This window comes from Aspergillus pseudodeflectus, assembly GCF_044049435.1.
Source record: "Aspergillus pseudodeflectus strain CBS 756.74 chromosome Unknown BJX68scaffold_17, whole genome shotgun sequence".
Taxonomy (NCBI): Eukaryota; Fungi; Ascomycota; class Eurotiomycetes; order Eurotiales; family Aspergillaceae; genus Aspergillus; species Aspergillus pseudodeflectus.
In genome coordinates, this window is record NW_027263793.1 from 410,427 (window position 1) to 430,755 (window position 20,329).

The following is a 20,329-nucleotide window of genomic DNA, read 5'->3' on the forward strand; positions in this document are numbered from 1 at the left end:
GGAATATCAGTTGCGTATTGGAATCTCTCGCCAGAGAGAGCCAGAATTGGCTCCATGTATGCTCTGCCGTTACCTCTTGCTTCGCCTTTTCTGTCCCTCTCGTTACTCCTTCCGCACTCCTCCCTTTTCCACTCCATCATCTCGCGGTGTTCAAATGCCGCCAATTCATTCTCTTCCGGCCAGACTTCGTCGTCAAAATGAGGTTTTCACAACGGATCACTCCTAGAATAGCCAGTCTAGCCTTCGTTAACAGACACCCAGCTTGGAGGTTTGTGCGCCGTCTGAGAGTCTGGACAACCGGAACATTGCACCTGCGATAGAACACATTCATGCAGGTGAAATGCTGTTTGCGTAGTTTCGTTTATGAATAATAGAGGTAGTGCAGTTGAACTTGTGGAAACGTTTGTTAGAAATGCTCGCAAAAGTTTACCAGAAGGGTGTTTCAAGACCTAAGTTAAGATAAATAGGGCTAATGTTTGTGGGACTTGGCATCATTCATATGATTATGATTCCAGTCATCATCTATCTACATAATGAAGTGGAAAAAATAAAGTCTCCTCAACTAACGAATATGGGCACAAATGGCAAAATATAATGTATGTATGATATATGGACATACTCGATACCAAGATGCGCAAGTAATGTACTCAACAGTCAAGACCAATATAGAGAAAACGCCGGCTCAAAGACTCTTCAGACATCTGATGTGAGAAGGATGCAAATATTAGATGGAGTAGGTGGTTAGACAGGTAGAAATTCGAAGAAAGACCCCTTTTTTATACAAATGTCATAACTCGAATCAGAAGACGGAGAAAAAAGCTGGAACGCTGGACCAAGCTAATATAGCGACAACGGAGTGAATCAGAGATTGCCCGATAATATGGCTTCCGTGGCTGCAGAGTTCGAGTTAGTAATTGTCCAAATAGTCTAAAAATAGTGGATGACGAAAGCTTACCAGAATTGATATATGGCCTCTTTGCATCGAGATTCACCCCGAAGCGCCTCTCGAGCTCCAGCTTGATGCTCTTCTTCGTGACGGTCATGAGATCCGCAGTGCGGAGGATATCGCGGATCTCCGAAAGGATCGCGTCTTCGCTGGGTAGGTTGCCAACTTCTTCCATTTCCATGTCTATGTGGCGGCTCATCATCTCAGAAGGCGCGAGAGACAGGCGAGAAGTGTAGCGAGGCAGTTCGAGCTGCGACATTGGGCGTGTTGCACCGAAGCCGTACTCGGACTGAGGCGGGTGGTACTTGGTGCCGTAGGAGATGCCGGAGATCTCGGAGCGGTCGTCTCGCGAGGTCTGCGCTTCCCAGAGTTCGGCTTGGTACTCTTCCCACCTCTTCTTAGGGATAGAGGCTGGATCGAATTTGCCTTCGTCTGAAATGACGATCTTCTGACCCTTTTCACCGGTAATGATACGCGTATTACCCCAACTGAAGTCGTCCATGTGCCAGAATGAATAGAGAGGGAGAGCCAAGGCATACACAGGCATGGCAATGATGTAGATAAGCATCCAGCCGATCATTTCCCACTTCCTGCGGAGAATGAAGATAATGCCTTGTAGACCATAGATAGCCGCGAGGAGAAGGAACGAGGTCCACGGAATAGTAGACGTATCGCGAACAAGCCAGACAATGAGGTACACGATATAGGCGATGGTCACGGGCATAATGATCGTACTGATAAGATCAATGAAAACAACGAATCTCATACTAAAGCAGCAGAAACCGCAAAGTTGTTGGAGGGGAATGAGTTCGACCAAGTTGTGCACGGTAGAGTTAATCCAACGACGACGCTGGGAGAGGAACACAGCCCAGCTTTCTGGAGCGATCGTCCACGCCTGTGCCCGGAAGATGTACTTGGTCTTGAACTTAGGATGATGTTTCAGGAGCAAAGTTGTCAGGTAACGATCCTCACCGAGGTGCAGCAGGTTCTTCATATGCAGGGTGTCGACACGGATCTCAGAGTAGGATTCCACAACCTCTTTGCTGACGAAAAGCGGCTTTCCGGTCTCGGCGGATCGAATACGGTACATGGTGAAACAACCGGGCAAACAAGTGACGGACCCGAAAAGACTCTCGAAGGCCTTAGTAAGGTTGTGGGAAATGTAGTATTCATACACTTGAATCATGGTCACTGCAGAGGTTTTGGCGTTCGTTAGGGAAGTTTCACCACAGACACCAATGATGCGCGTATCGTTAAGACACGAAGAGACCATCCGTGTGGCGGCATCTTGGGCAACCACGGTATCGGCGTCGACCTGGAGGATAAACTCGTAGAATGTGGGATTGACTCCGATAATGTTCCGGATCTGGTGATGCATCTCGAGCTCCATAGGGCTCATAGGAAGGTTGTAGTGGACACGGTTGAGGAAACGCATAAGGACCATCTGGGAATCACGCTTGCCACGGTTACCGGGCCGCGAGACTTCGGAGGGCTTTCCAACCTTGACGACAACGAGGAAAGGAACGATATGGCCCTGGACCTCGTACAAGCCCGAATACACTTTCGCCATGTTGTGCTGTTTCATTCCTTCACCCAAACTCTCAAAGCTGAGTGGCTCTGGGTCGACAGATTCAGGAACTCCCAAAATGTCCAGGACAATTCGAGGAGTCGGACGGTCGTTGCCTTGACCAATAATCATACCGTCACAGATGATAACAAGCAGCTTGCGTTTATCGTCGTATCGCATACGAGCCATGGAGTCTATCGCACGGCGCAGAGATTCCTCGTCTTCAGTATACGCTGGAACCTGACAGATAATGAATTTGTCCAAATTCTCTGGCAAATTCTTCTTTCCAAATTGCAGGGCCGCGAAGAACTTGAAGAGAACGACCGAGCAGATAAGGATCGAGATTGCAAGGATGAAGTAACGCGCAAACTGACACTGGGTGGAGTTTCGCGTATCGACATGACCGACGATGAAAAGATTGTCCAGGCAGAGCGTCATATCTTGGCGCAGTTTAGGGCTCAAAGGTAGACGGTTATACAATTGTGTTATGTCTTGGCCTGACTTCTGCTGGAAGAGGTCAACGACTAGAGGTTCCATGAAGTCGGTGTCAATGCCAGCAGGAATGTCTTCACCCTCGATCCCTTGGATCCTTCGACCTCCAGTGACGTATGCTGTCAAGTCATAGACCTTTCCGTTGATACTTGCGATACTCTGTGACTTGTCGGCTAGAGTGTGCAAGTACTCAGAGCTATAACCGATCCAGCCTTTGTAATAATTGGATCTCAGATACTTCATCTGCTCGGCGTACCAGTCTTTGCGAAGGTCGCCAGTAAAATACCTGAAGTCGTGATACACGGAGTTAGGGTCCCCGGCGCTAGCTGAAGGAATGGAGCCAGAAAAGTTTGTAGACCTGTAGTCAAGTAGAACCCTCGGGTCGATGGAGCCATCTTTACCCAAACACAAGGCTGATACTTGAACCGGGAAGAGCGCAGTTGAATCCTTTCCAGCGTATTTCTCCAACGCAGAGTCAGGGACAATACCCGGGAAGTGGGCGGGAATAAATTCACCAAGGTTCATGACCATACCGCGAATGGATGTGTACGCACTGTGGCCATCTTTCCCATCGTGCGACGACAATTCCGCGGCGGAGAAGACGTGTTGAGTGGGGCAAATAAGCATTGGAAATCCAACAATGATGAAGATGGCGATGGCACAGCACAGCCAGATAAGGAGGTTGATTGCGAACTTCTCACGCCAGGCGACTTGAACATCCTTGCGTTTCATTCGACCGATGTAGCGAATGGCAGGAGTTGGGATGTAGAAAGTGAGCAACCATACGAGAGCCATCCAGCGCTTCCGGCTGCCGGAAACAGGAAGTTCATCGACCTCTTCCATTTGCTTCTCGTTCCCTTTCTCAAGCATTTGCTCCCTTGTTTCCAGGTTCCGGAACATATCTCCAGAGTTGAACGCAGAGAGTCCAGCATCGGAGCGTCCATCGAAGTCGCGACTCGCGTTAGATCCCTGCTTGGATTCATCGCCGTAGATATAGGCGCCAGGTGAATGATCCGCGGGGTTTAGGAGGCGCACCTTCGAGTCCGCGTAGGTAGCAGTCCGAGGATGAAGCATCGCGTCGCCACCATCATCTTCCGCGGCGTAGGAAGGAATGACACGCTCTCCAACCTTGGCGAGGTCTGCCCAGCATCGTTCGCTCAGGAAGACTCCTGTACTGCCAACCCTAGCCTCATTCCCGGGCCAGCGCTTCTCGTCTAAGACAACCTCGGACTTCTCCTTATCACTGCCAACCACGACATTGCCGACTTCCGCGAGTCCAAGGAACTCAGCAAAAGGTAGGAAGACGCTGAAGTCGGCATTCCGGAGCCGTTGGCTGATCTCTGCGATCCCCAGGGTTTGCACTTGTGCCCTTACACACTTGCTGTCAAATTGATTGGCAATCCGCCGGTCGTTTGGCTTTAGACAGAAAACAAAGTAAGGGTTCAAGTTGTTGGAGCTTAGGCATTTGTTCACAATATCAAGAGACGAGAGGAACTGCCCAGCGGCACCTTGCATACTACCCATGAGCATCCCGCTCTTCTTTTTAGATGAGTTTTTGGCGGAGCTCCCGGTTTGACTTTCTGACTCGTACGGATCTTCTGGTACTGGAACATCAAATGTGAGGCGCGAAGGGGGGGTTGTTTTCCGTCTGGCCATGCTAGGCATTCGCAGAGGCTTTGAGCTCACTTGAGCTTGCATGATTGCCGTTTTCTCCTTTGGGTGAGTCACTGTTTGCAAAGCCTCTTGACCAAAGAGCTCTCTAACAAAATCGTTCCGAGCAGAGTTCATCAGGTTCATCAAATCTCCAGAGATAACTTCCCCGTTCTCTTCCAGAAGCCCTGTAGTCGAGTAGTCAACCTCGCCAGCAAAATGCTTGACGGTAAACGAGGTACGTGCATTCTGTGAAACAAGACCGTATCCAGATCCGGATCCTGAGCTTCCGGCGTTGATGGCAGGATTCTTGTTATCGAAACGTCTTCGCACAGCTTCAAGGAATTGAGCATCCGTTCTCCCGCGCCTCGTCTGATCATCCAAGATACTGAGTAAACCGTTTCCTTGTTTCAGGAGACCACGGACTGCATCAGTGTTGTCAAAATAACTGGTCGCAGGAACGGCAACCTCCTCACGTTCGAGCATATCGGCTTTGCGATCGAAAAACGAGCGAAGGCAGAAATTGTAAAGGGACTCGATAGCTGCGTTGTTGAGAAGCTGATCGAGTGTTGAGCCTGTAGAACAAGCCTGGGCAAATCCGGGGAAGTCAACAATCGATACAGTGTTGGCGACACTGTCTTCGGCAGCGCAGATTCTCTGGTTGACGTTTTCGATCACATAGGCAACTAGAAGTGAGTACAAAATGCGTGAGAGCTCGTCAGCATTTTGCCGAGCTCCTTTCGGGTCAAGCATGACAGTAACACGCTCCCGGTGGATGGTCTTGGTTCGGTAACCGAAGCTGGCCTCCAACTCTCCAATTGGGAGACCGAGGAAAGCAGCGACTATAGAAAGAACTTCCTTGTTTTTCACAATAGTAACTGTCTCGCCGCCTTCGTGGGAATACCCACCAGACTCCTCAGCGCCGGTCAACGTAGCTTGACCAGTACCAAACTCAAGCTGGCCAATGTGAAGGATCGCAGCCAGTATTTGGCAAATCTCAGCAATCTCACTCCGGGGGAATTCCAGTTTCCTAAGTGCCGTTTTGAAATGCTGGAACCCTTCCGCATCGTTGATTCCCACTTTAAGCTGCGTTGGGTGGCCCAGGTATCTCCATCTCTTGTGGTTAGCCGACGAGAGCCTGCCACCAGCAGTTGTAACGTGGATAGGACTATCCAATCCCAAATGTTCCTTTTCCGCGGCACTTGTGCCCGCAAGCAAGTAGTAGAGGACATGGAAGCTTCGTTCACCAGTGGGGACGGAAGCGATTCGGCTTCGCTCGAGTCGATGATCGATAATCTTACCACCGATCAACGTAGGTGTAACAGACGAAGATCCATCATACTGCAGCTCCAAGAAGAGGCCGGCCTTGGAGGCGGTGGGCGTGGTCAATGACTTTGTTGTAGTTAGTGTGTCAAAAATAAAGGCGGCATATGACAACTTGGACGACAACGGAGTGGATGAGAATGATAAGAAGGAAGAAAGCAGGTGTGAGCGAATGGTCGTTTTTCCAGAGCCACTCTCGCCTCTGCGGATATGTAGTTAGTAGCAGTTACATTGAAAGTGTCAACCTTAGTGTACTTACAGGAACACAACTGCTTGATTTTCTCCACGAGCACCCAGCCGGGTAAAGGCACGACGGGCGAGGTCCTCCGCCTCACCCATCGCACTTCCTTCCTTACCGCCATCAGGACCCTTTGACGATGATGTGCAGGTGTTGAGACTGATTAGCGCATGGGAAGAAAGCCGCGCAGTTGGAAGACCAACATGAAATCTAGATCGGGGTTGATTAGTTACGGCTGGGGCGGACGATGCTGCAAACTAATGTTAAGCTTACCGGCTGGCTAGATGCGCTGTGAGATGAGTGTCGGATTGTAAATGTGCAGGTAGCGAGGGGAGTGACGACTGCACATGGGACGGAGTATGTCCCGCTGGCGAAGCTCCAACCATGGCCGGAAGTTCAGAATATCTACCCAGACGATCGTGCGGGATGTGTTAGTTTATACGCCAAGTGTTGGCAGTCGAGCGCTGTCTCGAGACGGTTCGATGGCGCAAGATGTGAACGAAAGTTTGCCTGTCGGACAAATTCCTAAAAAGCGAGAACGGCGGACATTTCCTGCAGCAGAAACAACGACAGTCAAGCCCAAGCTGCTTGAGGATCGAACTTGATTAGAAAATAACGAGTCCGATGCGATGTAGGCGAGTCGAAGCGGGCTGTATCAGAGGCTCAAGATGGTTAACAGAGCGCGAAACGAGTGATCGTGGATGAGGAGAAAGTCAATGCGGGAGATCAAACGAGAGACGATCACCAAATGATTAGGATTAGAAAGCCGATGGGAGAAACAAACAGGCCAGAGGCAAGAAGCGATAGTAGCGAAAGCGACAGCAGAATCGAGTTCAATGAAGATGAAGAGGAAAAGACAAAAGGACAGCAGCCACAGCAACAGAGACCGAACAACAATCGGCGGCGGCGGCAGTCCTCTGGGATGACCTGTGATAAAGGGAAAACTGCAGAGGGCAAGCCTGGAACGCCGCTGATACAAGCGTGTTTTCAACCACGTTTTTTGCATACGCCGCCAAGAGGGGCCCAAAACTTCTGAGAACCCTTGTCGAATCGGCTGGTCTGTTCAAGAACAAAATGATCTTCTTCCCCTCCGGGTCGAGTATTCGCTATTCTAATTGCTTCCAATTATTTCACACATCAGCTACAGGGAGTCTGCCCTGGTTACTCTCTTGGGTAGTCTATTATGCAAACAGAAGGGTTCTCTGGTTGACCCCTGGATGAGAGAGCCCTGGTTATGCTCTGAATGGAACCACCAAAGCGGCTCAGTGGACTCACGCTTCTGACTAAGGCTCTTAAAATAGTTTATCATCAGTCATGAGGAGGAATTTTCCAATCCTTGTTTCGCATATGGTACCAGGCTAGCTGGAATTGAAGAATGTGAGACAGAGCTTCTGTCCAATCGGCCACGCCAATATAGCGTCAATCATTCAACGCCACGCAGACACAGGAACCAGAATAGGGGCCGGACTTTTGAGGTTCCCCTATTTCTTGCTTGTCGGATGGGCAGGATCAATAAATGATGCAAGATAACCGACTGAGAAATTGTCATAGGCCGTCATTGTCAGGATCGGCATGGCACCCCGGTTTCGCTGACAGGTTTTGGTGTGGGTTCAGAAACTTCGAGGCAAAACTGAGGGGAAGGGCTCAGACAAGGAGACCTGATCATTTGATTTGTTTTGAACGGTCTTGTGGTCCGGTTTGCAATTACTAAATCGGTCTTCCTGTATGGAGGAGAAAAATACTCAACATTAGATTTACTAGCGTTAGCTTAAATTCCGGATGGCGAGAACCTTTTGCGCCTCAAGGCCGAAATCCGAATATAAACAGCAAGGCCTCTCCCCACCCATCAGATGGCTCCTCTTCTGGCATCATCTGGAACAAGAGATTGAAAAAATAGTAGCAAGCTGGAACACATCTGCTAACTCGGTGGCGATCTTGCAAGATCGATTGGCGTTGGGTGAGACACGACCCGAAGCTGCGCAGAAATTCTAGTGGGTGAGACACTGGTTGTTATTTTAGGGTCCAGGACCCCGGCCGAGACCCTCTCTCAAGCGTTGATTCGCCAAGGGAAAAAGAGGCTTTGGAGAGTGGCCATCACAATGCGATGCCCAGGAAAGACAGAGTATGAGGCTTCGATGTGAGGTTGGGAGCAGTTCAGAAAAGTTCAAGATATCACTGTAGGGGTTCTCGAGTCGAATAATAATGAGAATGATACGCGAAATAAGAGAAATCCTGACGAGAGGAGATAAAATAGAACCAGACACTAGATCAAATTTCAATAGCTGATCGGCCTAGTCTGGAGAAATCAACGGGCTAGTACTAAGTAGTTGTACTGTAATTTTCAAGTTGCAAAAGTCCAGCTCCGAGGGAGTCGCCCAAACAACCGCTGAAATCGATTCACTCCGTCGCTGCATCACAGGCGACTCATCCTCTCTTTTCTCTCGCCCGCGTTGCTCTGCCTTCTCTTTGTTTTGTCATCTTCATCGCCTCGCTTTTTGCTTCCTGTCTTTTGGCCGATCGTCTTGTTCTGTTCCGCGTCCACATTCGCTTCGAATAATCTACATTATCTCCCCTAATACTCCGCCTCCACGGACTTTGTTTCACGACCTCCGCTCCCCAACGCTCGCTTGAAAAGTCGGAAGATCGGAAGAAAGAGAACAGCACAGTCGTTTCGATCGCATCCTATCGCTCCAACCCTCCCAACCGGCATTTGCAACACCTACCCCGATAATCAACCTACACAACAGCTATCAACAACGGAGGCGTCGCCCCACGATCGTTCGACGCTGATCACACCGAGACTCATGCATTAATCCTCATACCGTGACTCTCCTCGCTCTTTTCTGGGGTATTATCCTTGGTGTCCTCGATCTGTTTGGCAGCCCTCTATCTACGTGAAAACGGCTCGCCATCATGTCGAACCGTTTCTCCGTCTATTCGACTCAATCCGGGCTTGGAGGTAGCCGTCCAACGAACCAGGTCTCAACCACTACTTTGCTGAATGCCCTTCATGCACATTACACTTCAGGGCTACCATATCAATTGGATGCCGGTTCAAGCTTGGCTGTCAACACCTGGGTAACCGCAACCCAGGTTGGCCCGGACGGTCACAGTGGAGGCACGATAGACCGCGAGCTGGCAGTAAGAGCATGGGAACACGCACGGCGAAGAGCAGAAGATGGTTGCATTGTTTTATGGTTTGTGTCTGATGGTTTTATGTTGATCCACTGCTAACCAAAACTCCAGCTCAACCCATCAATCGACTCCATCGGTCTTTGAACCGTTTCTAACCGCCCTGCCTCTCGGAACCCCTAGCATAACGTTCACTGCGCTCTCTGCACTCAACCCGTTTCTTCGTGCCGTTACGTCTTTTAATCCCTCATATGCTCTCTATTCCGCTTTATCTGCCAACTTCACATTTACCCTCAAAGGCGACTTGGTTGCCCTCAATCTGGCTTTGTCCACTTCTGGCATCAATGTCCGCAAAGGACTGCTTGATATCCCAACAGAACCTGGATACCGTGCCTTTGATGTATTCTATTACCTTCTCACGTCCTCCTCGACTCAAGCTGAGCGCGAGTTCTTAGCTCTGCAAGAGCCCTCTGCCTACGCCTTGCTGAACAAGTCCGGCACGTACACTCCGCCATCATATCTTCCTACCGCCGACGATGCTGCCGCTGCGGAAGATTTCAGGGTTGCTCTTAAAGCCATCGGGATCAAAGGAGCTTCCCTACGGAATCTCCTCTCGGTCCTTGCTGGGCTGCTCAAGCTGGGCAACGCAGCCGGATTCCTCGTAGATCAAGAAGAACTCGAGGGAGCCTGCGAAGAAGTCGGGGATCTCCTTGGTGTGGATCCTGAGGTTCTCCTGCACAAATGCGCTACCGATGAACGAGAGCTTCTGATTACCGGCATTTATGAAGCCCTCGTTGACTGGGTGTTAAGCAAAGCGAACGAAGCCATTTCCAGCGAGCTTCAGGAACTCAACGCGAACGGATCAGGGGCAGGTGGGCAGTGGAATGACGATGACACTGTTAGCATTGCTGTCGTTGATATGCCCCGCCCAGCCTTTGGAAAGGCCGTTGCGTTGCGGAACGTATTTGACGACACAGTCGGTATCAATGCGGAAATGAAAGATGATGGCGTCCCTGCACCTCCTGTAGGGCAAGCCGTCACCAGTGAGATGGCAGCTGCGGTTGAGCAGTTCGGGCCAGATCTTGGACTTAGCACAGACCCCGCTAAGGATTATGAACTGGACAAAAGGCAGGGCGTGTTGGAGAAGATCGGGATCGATCTTGATACCGATTCGTTCCTTCGGCAAATCCTGACTCCAGTTGAAGGTGAAGGAATTGCCGTAGGGAAAAAGGGCCGCTTCGATCTTGCCAGTACTCTCGGTAGCAGCAGAGTTTGGCACCACATTTCTGTCCACCCCAGTGACGATTTGCCGGAATCCTTCAGCCCCTCCGTGCCGACATCCTCATGGTCAGCTGGTGCCGTGTCTCGCCAGATTCGCGAGTGGCGGCTTGCGGAATGGGCGAACCGCCGTCTCAAGCAATTCGATTTTACTGCCGACTTTGACGTGGACGAGTTTGTCAGTCGGTATGCTCGTCTAGGTTGCGCCGATGGTAGGGATGGTGTGGAGAGTTGGCTCATGCAGAGGGGATGGACAAATGGCGATGCTTTCGTCGGTCACCAGCGGGTTTGGATGAGAGAAAACGCCTGGTGGGAGGCCGAGACGATGATTGACCTGAAACCCGACGAACCACCTTCGACGCATTCCTACAACTACAGCAACCCCATGCTCGATGCGAATTATGTCAGTACACCCATGGCCGAATCTGCAAGTCTTCTCGGTGGCAGCCAGAGCAATCTACTCAGACATAGCAGAATGGCTCCCAGTGTTCTTGGAGGCGCCAAGTCTATTGCACCCACTGTTCCTCCTTCCCAGAACATGGTCGGTGACTATGGCCTGGGCAACAAAGGCGATGACAAAAAGTGGGACAACGTTTACTTCGACGGCGATCCCGAGAATGGCGACCCCAGACATATAGAAAAGGCCGAGGTTACCTTTGGCCGCCGTGTCTGGACTGGCTTTGTCTGGGCACTCACCTTTTGGATCCCGTCATTCATGCTTCGTTATGTCGGGCGGATGAAACGACCCGACGTGCGGATGGCCTGGCGAGAAAAGGTCATTTTGGTCCTCTTGATTCTCCTCTTCAACGGCATCGTCTGTTTCTACATCATCGCTTTTGGTGACCTGCTTTGCCCGAATAAAGACAAGGCCTGGAACGAAAGAGAAGTCAGCTGGCATTCAACAAGCAGTAACTACTATGTGTCAGTCCGCGGCTATGTTTACGACATCACCAAATTTGCAAAGGTCACTCATGGTGATGTGCAACCGGAAGCAACTCCTTCTTTGATGGAACCATTGGCTGGTAAGAACCTAGACGCCTACTTTCCGCCTCCGTTGACTCGCCTGTGCTACCCCTATGTAAACGACACGTCGATTGAATTGCGCAACAACAACACTCTGGCCACGGACGACCAACCTCTTGCCATTCACAGGACTGGCCGTCTCCAGTCAAACCCAAATACCCTGTTGAAAGAAAACACCTGGTATGAGGAGCACTTCCTGCCAAAGATGCAGGAGTACTATAAAGGAGATCTGGTTTGGACAAGGGGTACTGTCAAAAGGCAAGCGGAGAATAGCGACCAGCGGAAGTGGGTCATTGCTCATAACAAGGTGTATGATTTGACCGATTATTTCGCTACCCTGGATGACATGAACGATCTCGAAACCTACGACTACCTCCCCGCTGCTATCACTGATCTATTCAAGAACTATCCCGGCCAGGACGTCTCTGACAAATGGCCATTGCTGGACGAACCCTTCAGGAAAGCTGCAAATTGCCTGGATTATGTCTTTTACAAGGGAAGGACGGATTTCCGAGAGAGTGCGCGATGCACCGTCAACAACTGGATTCTGTTAGCGTTCACGATTCTTATTTGCGCTGTTGTTCTCGTCAAGTTCCTTGCCGCTTTGCAGCTTGGAACCAAGCGTCGTCCTGCTCCACAGGATAAGTTCGTTATTTGCATGGTGCCTGCCTACACGGAAGGTGAAGATGCCCTCCGCAAGGGTCTCGACTCGCTCACTGCTCTTCAATACGACAACAAGAGAAAGCTTATCTTTGTGATATGTGATGGTATGATTGTCGGTGGCGGCAACGATCGACCAACTCCAAAGATTGTGCTCGACATTCTAGGAGTCGATCCCAAAATCGACCCCCCAGCATTGCCGGTAAAATCCATTGGCCAGGGAAGCGAGCAGCTCAACTATGGCAAGGTGTACTCTGGTCTCTATGAGTACGAGGGCAACGTGGTACCCTACATTGTCGTCGTCAAGGTCGGCAAGGAGTCTGAACAGAGCAAGTCCAAGCCCGGTAACAGGGGCAAACGAGACTCTCAGGTCCTTCTCCTTAGCTTCCTCAACCGCGTGCACCACCGTGCCCCAATGTCTCCTCTTGAGCTGGAAATCTTCCACCAGATCAATAACGTCATCGGTGTTGACCCCGAGCTTTATGAGTACTGTCTGATGGTGGATGCGGATACAAGTGTACGAGAGGACTCTCTCAACCGTCTTGTAGCCGCCTGTGCCAATGACGCTCGGATTGCTGGTATTTGTGGTGAAACGAGTCTTCAGAACGAGGAGCGAAGTTGGTGGACAATGATTCAGGTCTACGAATATTATATCTCTCACCATCTCGCGAAAGCTTTCGAGTCTCTGTTTGGCAGCGTTACCTGTCTTCCCGGATGGTAAGTCGACTTTTTCTTCAGCTCTTTCTATACTAACATGTTGCAGTTTCTGTATGTATCGTCTTCGTACCGCTGATCGGGGTCGTCCCTTGATTGTTGCGGACAAGCTGATCGAGGAATATGCCGACAACAACGTCGACACACTCCATAAGAAGAACCTGCTGGCCCTTGGTGAGGATCGATATCTGACTACATTAATGACCAAGCACTTCCCAACCATGTCGTACAAGTTCATTCCCGATGCCTACGCGAGCACGGCAGCGCCTGAGACATGGTCAGTTCTTTTGTCCCAGCGACGTCGGTGGATCAATTCGACTGTTCACAACTTGGTCGAGTTGGCCGCTTTGAAGGACCTCTGCGGGTTCTGTTGTTTCAGTATGCGTTTTGTCGTCATGGTCGATCTCCTGGGAACAATCATCCTTCCAGCAACCTGCGTGTACCTTGGTTACCTGATCTACCTTATTGCCAGCGATACCGGTCCATTCCCACTGATTTCCATCATCATGTTGGCCGGTATCTACGGTCTGCAAGCGATCATCTTCATCGTCAAGCGCCAGTGGCAGCATATTGGATGGATGATCATCTATCTCCTGGCGTACCCGATTTACAGTTTCGTTCTTCCGCTGTACTCGTTCTGGAAGCAGGACGACTTCAGTTGGGGTAACACACGTGTCGTCATTGGGGAGAAGGGTTCCAAGCGTGTTATTGCAGTCGAGGACGAGCCATTTGACCCGCGCAGCATTCCCCTCCAGCGCTGGGACGACTACGCCCTTGCCAACAACCTTCCCGGCCGCCGTGGCGACTATGCTGCAGGGCAAGAAAAGGGCTACTACGCTGGCCGCTACATGGATGACATGGTCATGGAGATGGATGATATGCATTCCCAGTACTCGTCTGTGAAGCCTGCGTCGACAATTCTCACTGGATTCCCTGGTCAAGGTCGTCACTCCTACATGCCGCCGCAATCACCAGCTCCCTTTGGCGCAAATGTCCCTGGCAACAGGAATTCCCACCTTTCCAGTTTCTCCCGATACACCGACCAGCCTCTCCAGGCGAACAACATGCAGTCGCGGCACATGTCCATGGGCAACCTCAGCCAGTTTCAAGATAGCGGCATGACCAACCGCCACAGCGTCGGGTTGATGCAAAGCACAGACAATCTGCTTGGCGTACCACGCCGAAGCTCACGCAGCCCAGTCGGCGGCGGTTTCAATTCGCGGCCCGCCAGCGCATTCGACTTCCGAGGCACCGGTGTCAACGGGCCGGATGACAGCGCTATTACAGAGGCGATCCGCGCCTGTCTCGCCGAGGTTGACCTCGATACCGTCACCAAGAAACAAGGTAAGCCGTGACACTCCGCCATCTTCTTACTTACACATGACTAACTCTGCAACAGTCCGCGCTTTGGTCGAGCAACGACTCCAGACGACACTCGTCGGTGACAAGCGAGCATTCCTCGATCGCCAAATTGACAACGAGCTCGCAAGCATGTGAGCATTTACTTGATTTCGAGACCTGCTTATTACGTGGTGTATTTTCAAGGAACAAAGGAATTTGATATTAATGTAGCGCTCCTGTGCAAGGTTCAAGTTTCGGAAGCAAAGGCATACATGGCGTTTAGGATGACTGGCACTTTTTATCTACTCTTCTACACTGTATTTATCAGCGACGCAAATACCTACCAATGTTAATACTGTATCTCATTCAACATCTCGAATCCCCCTCAATTTGTACTACTACTAGCCTACACCTGCATTCGGCACCTTTTCAGAGCCGCAGGAATTTACCGCTACTGCTACTAGTCATTTGTCTTCCATGCATAGCATGCGATGTACAAACCCTCCCGCTAGCCGACTTTCCTTTGGTACATGTATGAAATGTAAGCTCCGGAGGCTAATTTCTTAAACAACATTCTGACTCCTGCCACGAACATGTGCTTGGTCTCATGAGTGTCAAATAACTCACTTAAACAGCAGCCACAATTCCTCCTACCATTCCAACACCCTATATCACTACCAACAAACTGACTCACTCAATTCAGGAAAACTCCGGAGCCGCCCCCTTCACCTTGATATACGCTTGCTGAACCTCCTTCCGGCCCGTCATCTCGCGCAGCCACCGACTGACATGTGGATACTTGTCGAGCGACAGGCCCGCAAAATCAAACTGCCGCACCCACGGCTCGAAATGGTAGTCGACTGCCGTGACCCGTCCAGGCAGGATACTCTGTCCGCCGGATTTCTTAAGCTGCCCCTCGAGTACTTGATAGCAGCGCTCTGTCTGTTCGGAGTACCGCTGTAGGGCGTCGTCGTTTTTGGTTGCGTTGTAGTGGCTAGCATTATAATCAGCGCGATAGTCCTGGTCTGGCAGTACTGTAGTACTACATACCGAAACCAATTCGTCTGCCCCGTCATCGGCCCCAGCGTCGTCAAGAGAAAATACTCCCACTTCTCAAAATCAACCCTATCCTGCTCCGAGGGACCCAACGGACCCAACAGGTTCGATTTATCATAAACCCGGCGGAGATAATTCATGCATGCGCCAGATTCCCAAGAGACGACCCCCGTGTTGGGATCTTCGAGCGCCGGCACGCGGCCGTTCTCGTTTATGCGCAGGAACGCTTCGCCCTTGACGCCCTTTTGCGGGTCGTCACTGAAGTCCCATTGCTGGATGTTGTAGGGGATCGAAAGGGCTTCGAGGGCGATGGCGAGTTTTATGGGGTTGGGGCCTGTGGCGTGCGCGTGGAGGGTGAGGGGCTGCATCTTGGTTGGCGTCTGTCGTTCGAATGATTTACGGTTGATAGACTTGGAGGGTGAGAGGAGGCATGATGAAATCACGTTTATAGTTGGCCTCCAGAGGGTAGTATTTGGGGTAGCTCTTACGGACGATTGGTCATGACGCTATCCGTGGAGTACAATTTGGAGAAGTTGGGGTACATGGTGGAGCAGATATTGGGGTACTATTACTTTACATCTGGGTGAGGAACCAGGCCTGTTACGTTCCTGCTGATAAATCTACCATAACAGAGCAGGCTCCTCGAGTATTCTTGAATGAATTGTTATCCATATTACCAGAACCGGACACCTGGTTGCTGTAAATATGGCATTGACCCGGGCAACTAACTGGATAGGCACTACCCGGTACACGTCGAAATACAATGTAATGCAATAATACCTAGCCTCCTAGATATCTCTAACCAATGTATCGACTCAAGAAATCGACGAGCGCACTGAGTGCAGCGTGAACTTGATCAGGGTGGGTGTACATAGTTCTCCACTTGGGGTCATTTCCAAGATTAAGTCGGTGGTGATGTTGGAGTCGCTTGAATCCACCGATCAATCTGACAAATCCAAGCTCATAGTTCGAAAGTCATCATTGAGTTGCACCTTAAGGGCAGAGTCGTCCGCTTTTTCGCCGGGCATTTGTCATTGTATGTGGTAAGTCGGTCTTCACCCATCCCAAACTCTGAATAGATAGTAAGTTTACGACTCCACGTCTCGAAGGAGCTTCCAAACCGGATTGGAGCAGTTATAGAAGCTTCTTTTAGCCCATAATGCTACCCCAAAAGGTTCCATCAAACTAATGATTATATATTTTGCTGTGCGCGCTCCCACCTAGTTCCATTTAGGTTTCTCGTGATTGGACGGCAAATCTGCAGTACAGCAAAATGACTTCGGCGCTTTTCGAACCTCTTGACGTTGGAAAGTGCCAGCTCCAACACAGAATTGTTATGGCACCCATGACCCGGTTCCGCACCGACTCAGACCACAGTCCATTGCCAATTGCCAAGGATTACTACAGCCAACGCTCACACACGCCCGGAACACTGATAATCACCGAGGGTACAGCCGTCTCAGAGACGCTCGTCGGCCTCCCGCAATGGGCGGGTTGTTGGAGTGAACCCCAGCTGCAGAACTGGAAAGACATCACCGAAGAAATTCACTCTAAGGGTTGCTACGTCTTTCTGCAACTTTGCTGTGCAGGTCGCACGGCCGACAAGGGATTCCCCAAACTCTCATCTGGAGACATTCCCCTTGATGCTACAGCCAGTGCCATAGAGACGGAGGACGATGACAGACCACCAAAGCCGATGAGCGCGCAGGAAATCCAAGACGCCATCCACGATCACGCCACTGCTGCTCGCAATGCTATAGCCGCCGGTTTCGATGGAGTGGAACTTCACGGTGCCAACGGCTACCTTATCGATCAGTTTATCCAAGAGTCTTGCAATAACAGGACTGATCAATGGGGTGGCTCGGTCCAGAGTCGATCGCGCTTCGCGTTGGAAGTCACTGCAGCCGTCGTGGACGCCATCGGTGGCGATCGTGTTGGCTTCCGCATCAGTCCATGGAGCACATACCACTCTATCCAGCCCCGTGATCCAGAAACTCAGTTCACTCACCTGATCAGCGAGCTGCAAAAGTTCGATCTGGCTTATCTTCATGTCATTACATCTCGCGTGGACAATTGGTATGACATGAACCGCGATAAGCCCCTCGACTTTGTCTTTGACAGCTGGGGAAGGGACAAACCACTCATAATCACCGGCGGGTTTGACGGAGAGTCGGCAGAGCGTGCTATTGAGGAGCACAAGGACTTCAAGGTTGCCATTGGATTTGGTCGGTCGTTCGCTTCGACGCCAGACTTGGTGGCCTGCATTAAGGCGGGGATCTCTCCAAATCCTTTCAAAGGTGACCTGGCCTATACTCATGGTGCTGCAAAGGGGTACATTGACTACCCATTTCTTTCTTAGATACGGTGGATTGGGAAGATCTAAGTTATTTTTTTGAACTGAAAAATAAATGGAGGCAATCATATAGAACGAAAGTCCTTCCTAGGCCATTTTTGCATTGTGATGTTTGAGAGTCGCAACAGACTGAAGGTTGCTGAGATCGAGTGAAGTAGAGCTTCAGCCCACGAGGTAACTTCAGAATGCTCAGCGGGTGTGTAGATGTAAAGCGCGTGAGTACAGTGAGAAACTCCGGGGCAAGTCAGACTCGTGCTGAGTGTCGTAGGTGGAAATGCGCCTTGTAGAGCAGTACTCTATACTGAGGAGAGTATCGAGGACTCGCGTGTTGTTGCTGCTCTTGAAAGTGGGTCTGCGGACTGCATTCCACGTGACTGTGGCTCTGCTCATGTAATCCAGCACATGACGACGAAGGCGGCGCCCGGCTCCACTACTCTATCAGTTGCATCACCTCGCCGCTTCTCCTCACTTGGAGAGTCGTTATCTGCCATACAGTCAGTCTCTCGTGCAAAGGACTGGGATTTCAAAATGGGGGCTCTTCTATCCCTGCCGCTTTTGGCACTCCCGAGTGCCGGTACAGTACGTTTGCCCGCGCTTTTCTCGGTTGGTTCCAGGCACTGATCATTCTAGGTGTTAACCGCTGTCGGGTCTTGTTGCGGAGCCGCGACATGCTCTGCTGTCTGCAGCGCATGTGGAAAGTTCAATAATAGGTGGGCATCACAGGCTGAATATGCTTCGGTGGGCCGGTGTGCTGACCTGCCTTATCAACTAGTATGGCCACGAGAATCGCCTACGCCTTCATCCTCTTAATCAATTCGATCGTTTCTTGGATTATGCTCACACCATGGGCGCTCAAAAAGCTACAGCATCTCACGTTGGACTATATGGAAATCAAGTGTGACGGGAAGGAGTGTCATGGTTGGGTGGCGGTTCACAGAATTAACTTCGGCCTCGGCTTGTTCCATTTGGTCCTCGCCTTGTTCCTGCTTGGGGTGAGGTCGTCCAAGGACGGCCGCGCAGCACTGCAGAATGGCTTCTGGGGACCGAAAATTGTTCTATGGCTGCTGTTCGTCGTGATCTCGTTCTTCATCCCGGAGTCGTTCTTTTTCGTCTACGGTCATTACATTGCCTTCCTGTGTGCCATGCTTTTCCTGCTCTTGGGTCTTATCCTCCTTGTGGATCTTGCGCACACCTGGGCCGAACTGTGCCTGCAGAAGATTGAGGATCATGATTCGCGCATGTGGCGCGGGCTGCTCATTGGTTCGACATTGGGCATGTACCTTGCGTCTATCGTGATGACGATTCTCATGTACATTTTCTTTGCGAAAAGTGGGTGCTCTATGAACCAAGCAGCGATCTCGGTAAGTGATGGTTTATCTCTATGGAATTTCTGCGCTAACATGAACAGGTCAACTTGGTACTTTTCCTGATCATATCGGTCGTGTCCGTTCAGCCTGCAGTTCAGGAACACAATCCTCGCGCAGGATTAGCGCAGGCTGCCATGGTGGCTGCTTACTGTACCTACTTGACTTTGTCTGCCGTCTCCATGGAGCCTGATGACCGCCAATGCAACCCGCTGATTCGTGCTCGCGGCACCCGAACTGCGACTATTGTCCTCGGCGCAGTTGTCACCATGGCCACAATTGCATACACTACCACTCGTGCCGCTACCCAGGGCATCGCTTTGGGCTCAAAGGGAGGCCACAGCTACTCGGAGCTGGGGACAGAGGACAATGAGCACGGTCTCGTCACCCAGCAGCCATCTGCCCGTCGCGAGATGCGTGCCGAGGCTCTTCGTGCGGCTGTTGCAAGCGGTAGTCTCCCAGCCAGCGCTCTCGACGATAGCGATGACGAAGACGACTACGACGTGAAAGATGATGAAAAGGGTTCGACTCAGTACAACTACTCTCTGTTCCACATCATCTTCTTCCTCGCTACAACCTGGGTAGCCACGTTGTTGACGCAAAACCTAGACCCTGAGGCCGTGGACGATTTCGCGCCTGTCGGCCGTACTTATTGGGCCAGCTGGGTGAAGATCATCAGCGCGTGGGTGTGCTACGCTATCTACCTGTGGACCCTCGTCGCACCGATCCTCCTCCCTGACCGATTTGACCTGTAAGGTCTTGAACGAACATGTTGTTTGAGAGGGATTTGGCGTTGGCTGTCACTTGATTTCTTTCTGCTTGCTGTGAATTATTATGTACTGATACCTGTATGAAGCGTTCCTTACACTCGTTCTCTAGAACATGACAAGCATTATCTGTACATTGGGCCTGGCATTGAATACACTTGATATCGAATGTTCAGTGTCTTTAGATGGAGTAAGGTGAACACCGTATCCTCTAGAGAGTATCCCCTCAACAAGCATCTATTCTATAGTTTGCTAGCACTCTATGGAGTGCCGAGTCTCAAGCTCGTATTTGGACTCGTGCCTCGCTAGACTAGCCATTCCTGGCGATGTCTCGGTTTCGGTTTCGTTGTCACAGCAAGGGCGTCAGGCAAATAGGGGACTCGTACTTAGTCGTATGCCTGTGTCACTTTATATACACCGCTTGG

The 20,329-nt window shown here is 50.9% G+C and overlaps 5 protein-coding genes across 5 annotated transcripts; 3 read left to right on the forward strand and 2 right to left on the reverse strand.

Annotated features, from left to right (window-relative positions):
• Positions 1-596: 596 nt before the first annotated feature.
• chsE (chitin synthase class Va) lies at positions 597-6,736 on the reverse strand. Its single transcript, XM_071049593.1, has 4 exons — positions 6,490-6,736; positions 6,238-6,426; positions 956-6,180; positions 597-893 (listed from the first exon to the last, which is right to left on the reverse strand). The coding sequence occupies exons 1-4, from the start codon at positions 6,600-6,602 to the stop codon at positions 862-864; spliced, it is 5,559 nt and encodes a 1,852-aa protein (XP_070900040.1). The 5' UTR covers positions 6,603-6,736; the 3' UTR covers positions 597-861.
• Positions 6,737-8,480: 1,744 nt separating this feature from the next.
• On the forward strand, positions 8,481-14,615 carry csmB (putative chitin synthase). The gene is made up of 4 exons (XM_071049594.1): positions 8,481-9,413; positions 9,463-13,026; positions 13,073-14,367; positions 14,423-14,615. The coding sequence occupies exons 1-4, from the start codon at positions 9,130-9,132 to the stop codon at positions 14,518-14,520; spliced, it is 5,241 nt and encodes a 1,746-aa protein (XP_070900041.1). The 5' UTR covers positions 8,481-9,129; the 3' UTR covers positions 14,521-14,615.
• Positions 14,616-15,063: 448 nt separating this feature from the next.
• BJX68DRAFT_266031 (glutathione S-transferase family protein) lies at positions 15,064-15,788 on the reverse strand (the record flags this gene model as incomplete). The annotated part of the gene is made up of 2 exons (XM_071045384.1): positions 15,064-15,358; positions 15,415-15,788. The coding sequence occupies 2 exons, from the start codon at positions 15,786-15,788 to the stop codon at positions 15,064-15,066; spliced, it is 669 nt and encodes a 222-aa protein (XP_070900042.1).
• Positions 15,789-16,386: 598 nt separating this feature from the next.
• Positions 16,387-18,094, forward strand: BJX68DRAFT_235729 (alkene reductase). The gene has a single exon (XM_071039914.1). The coding sequence runs from the start codon at positions 16,694-16,696 to the stop codon at positions 17,777-17,779; it is 1,086 nt and encodes a 361-aa protein (XP_070900043.1). The 5' UTR covers positions 16,387-16,693; the 3' UTR covers positions 17,780-18,094.
• A 115-nt stretch (positions 18,095-18,209) lies between these two features.
• On the forward strand, positions 18,210-20,328 carry BJX68DRAFT_235730 (serine incorporator domain-containing protein). Its single transcript, XM_071039915.1, has 4 exons — positions 18,210-18,352; positions 18,404-18,483; positions 18,546-19,134; positions 19,182-20,328. Exons 1-4 carry the CDS (start codon positions 18,302-18,304, stop codon positions 19,890-19,892), a joined length of 1,431 nt encoding a protein of 476 aa, XP_070900044.1. The 5' UTR covers positions 18,210-18,301; the 3' UTR covers positions 19,893-20,328.
• Position 20,329: the final 1 nt, after the last annotated feature.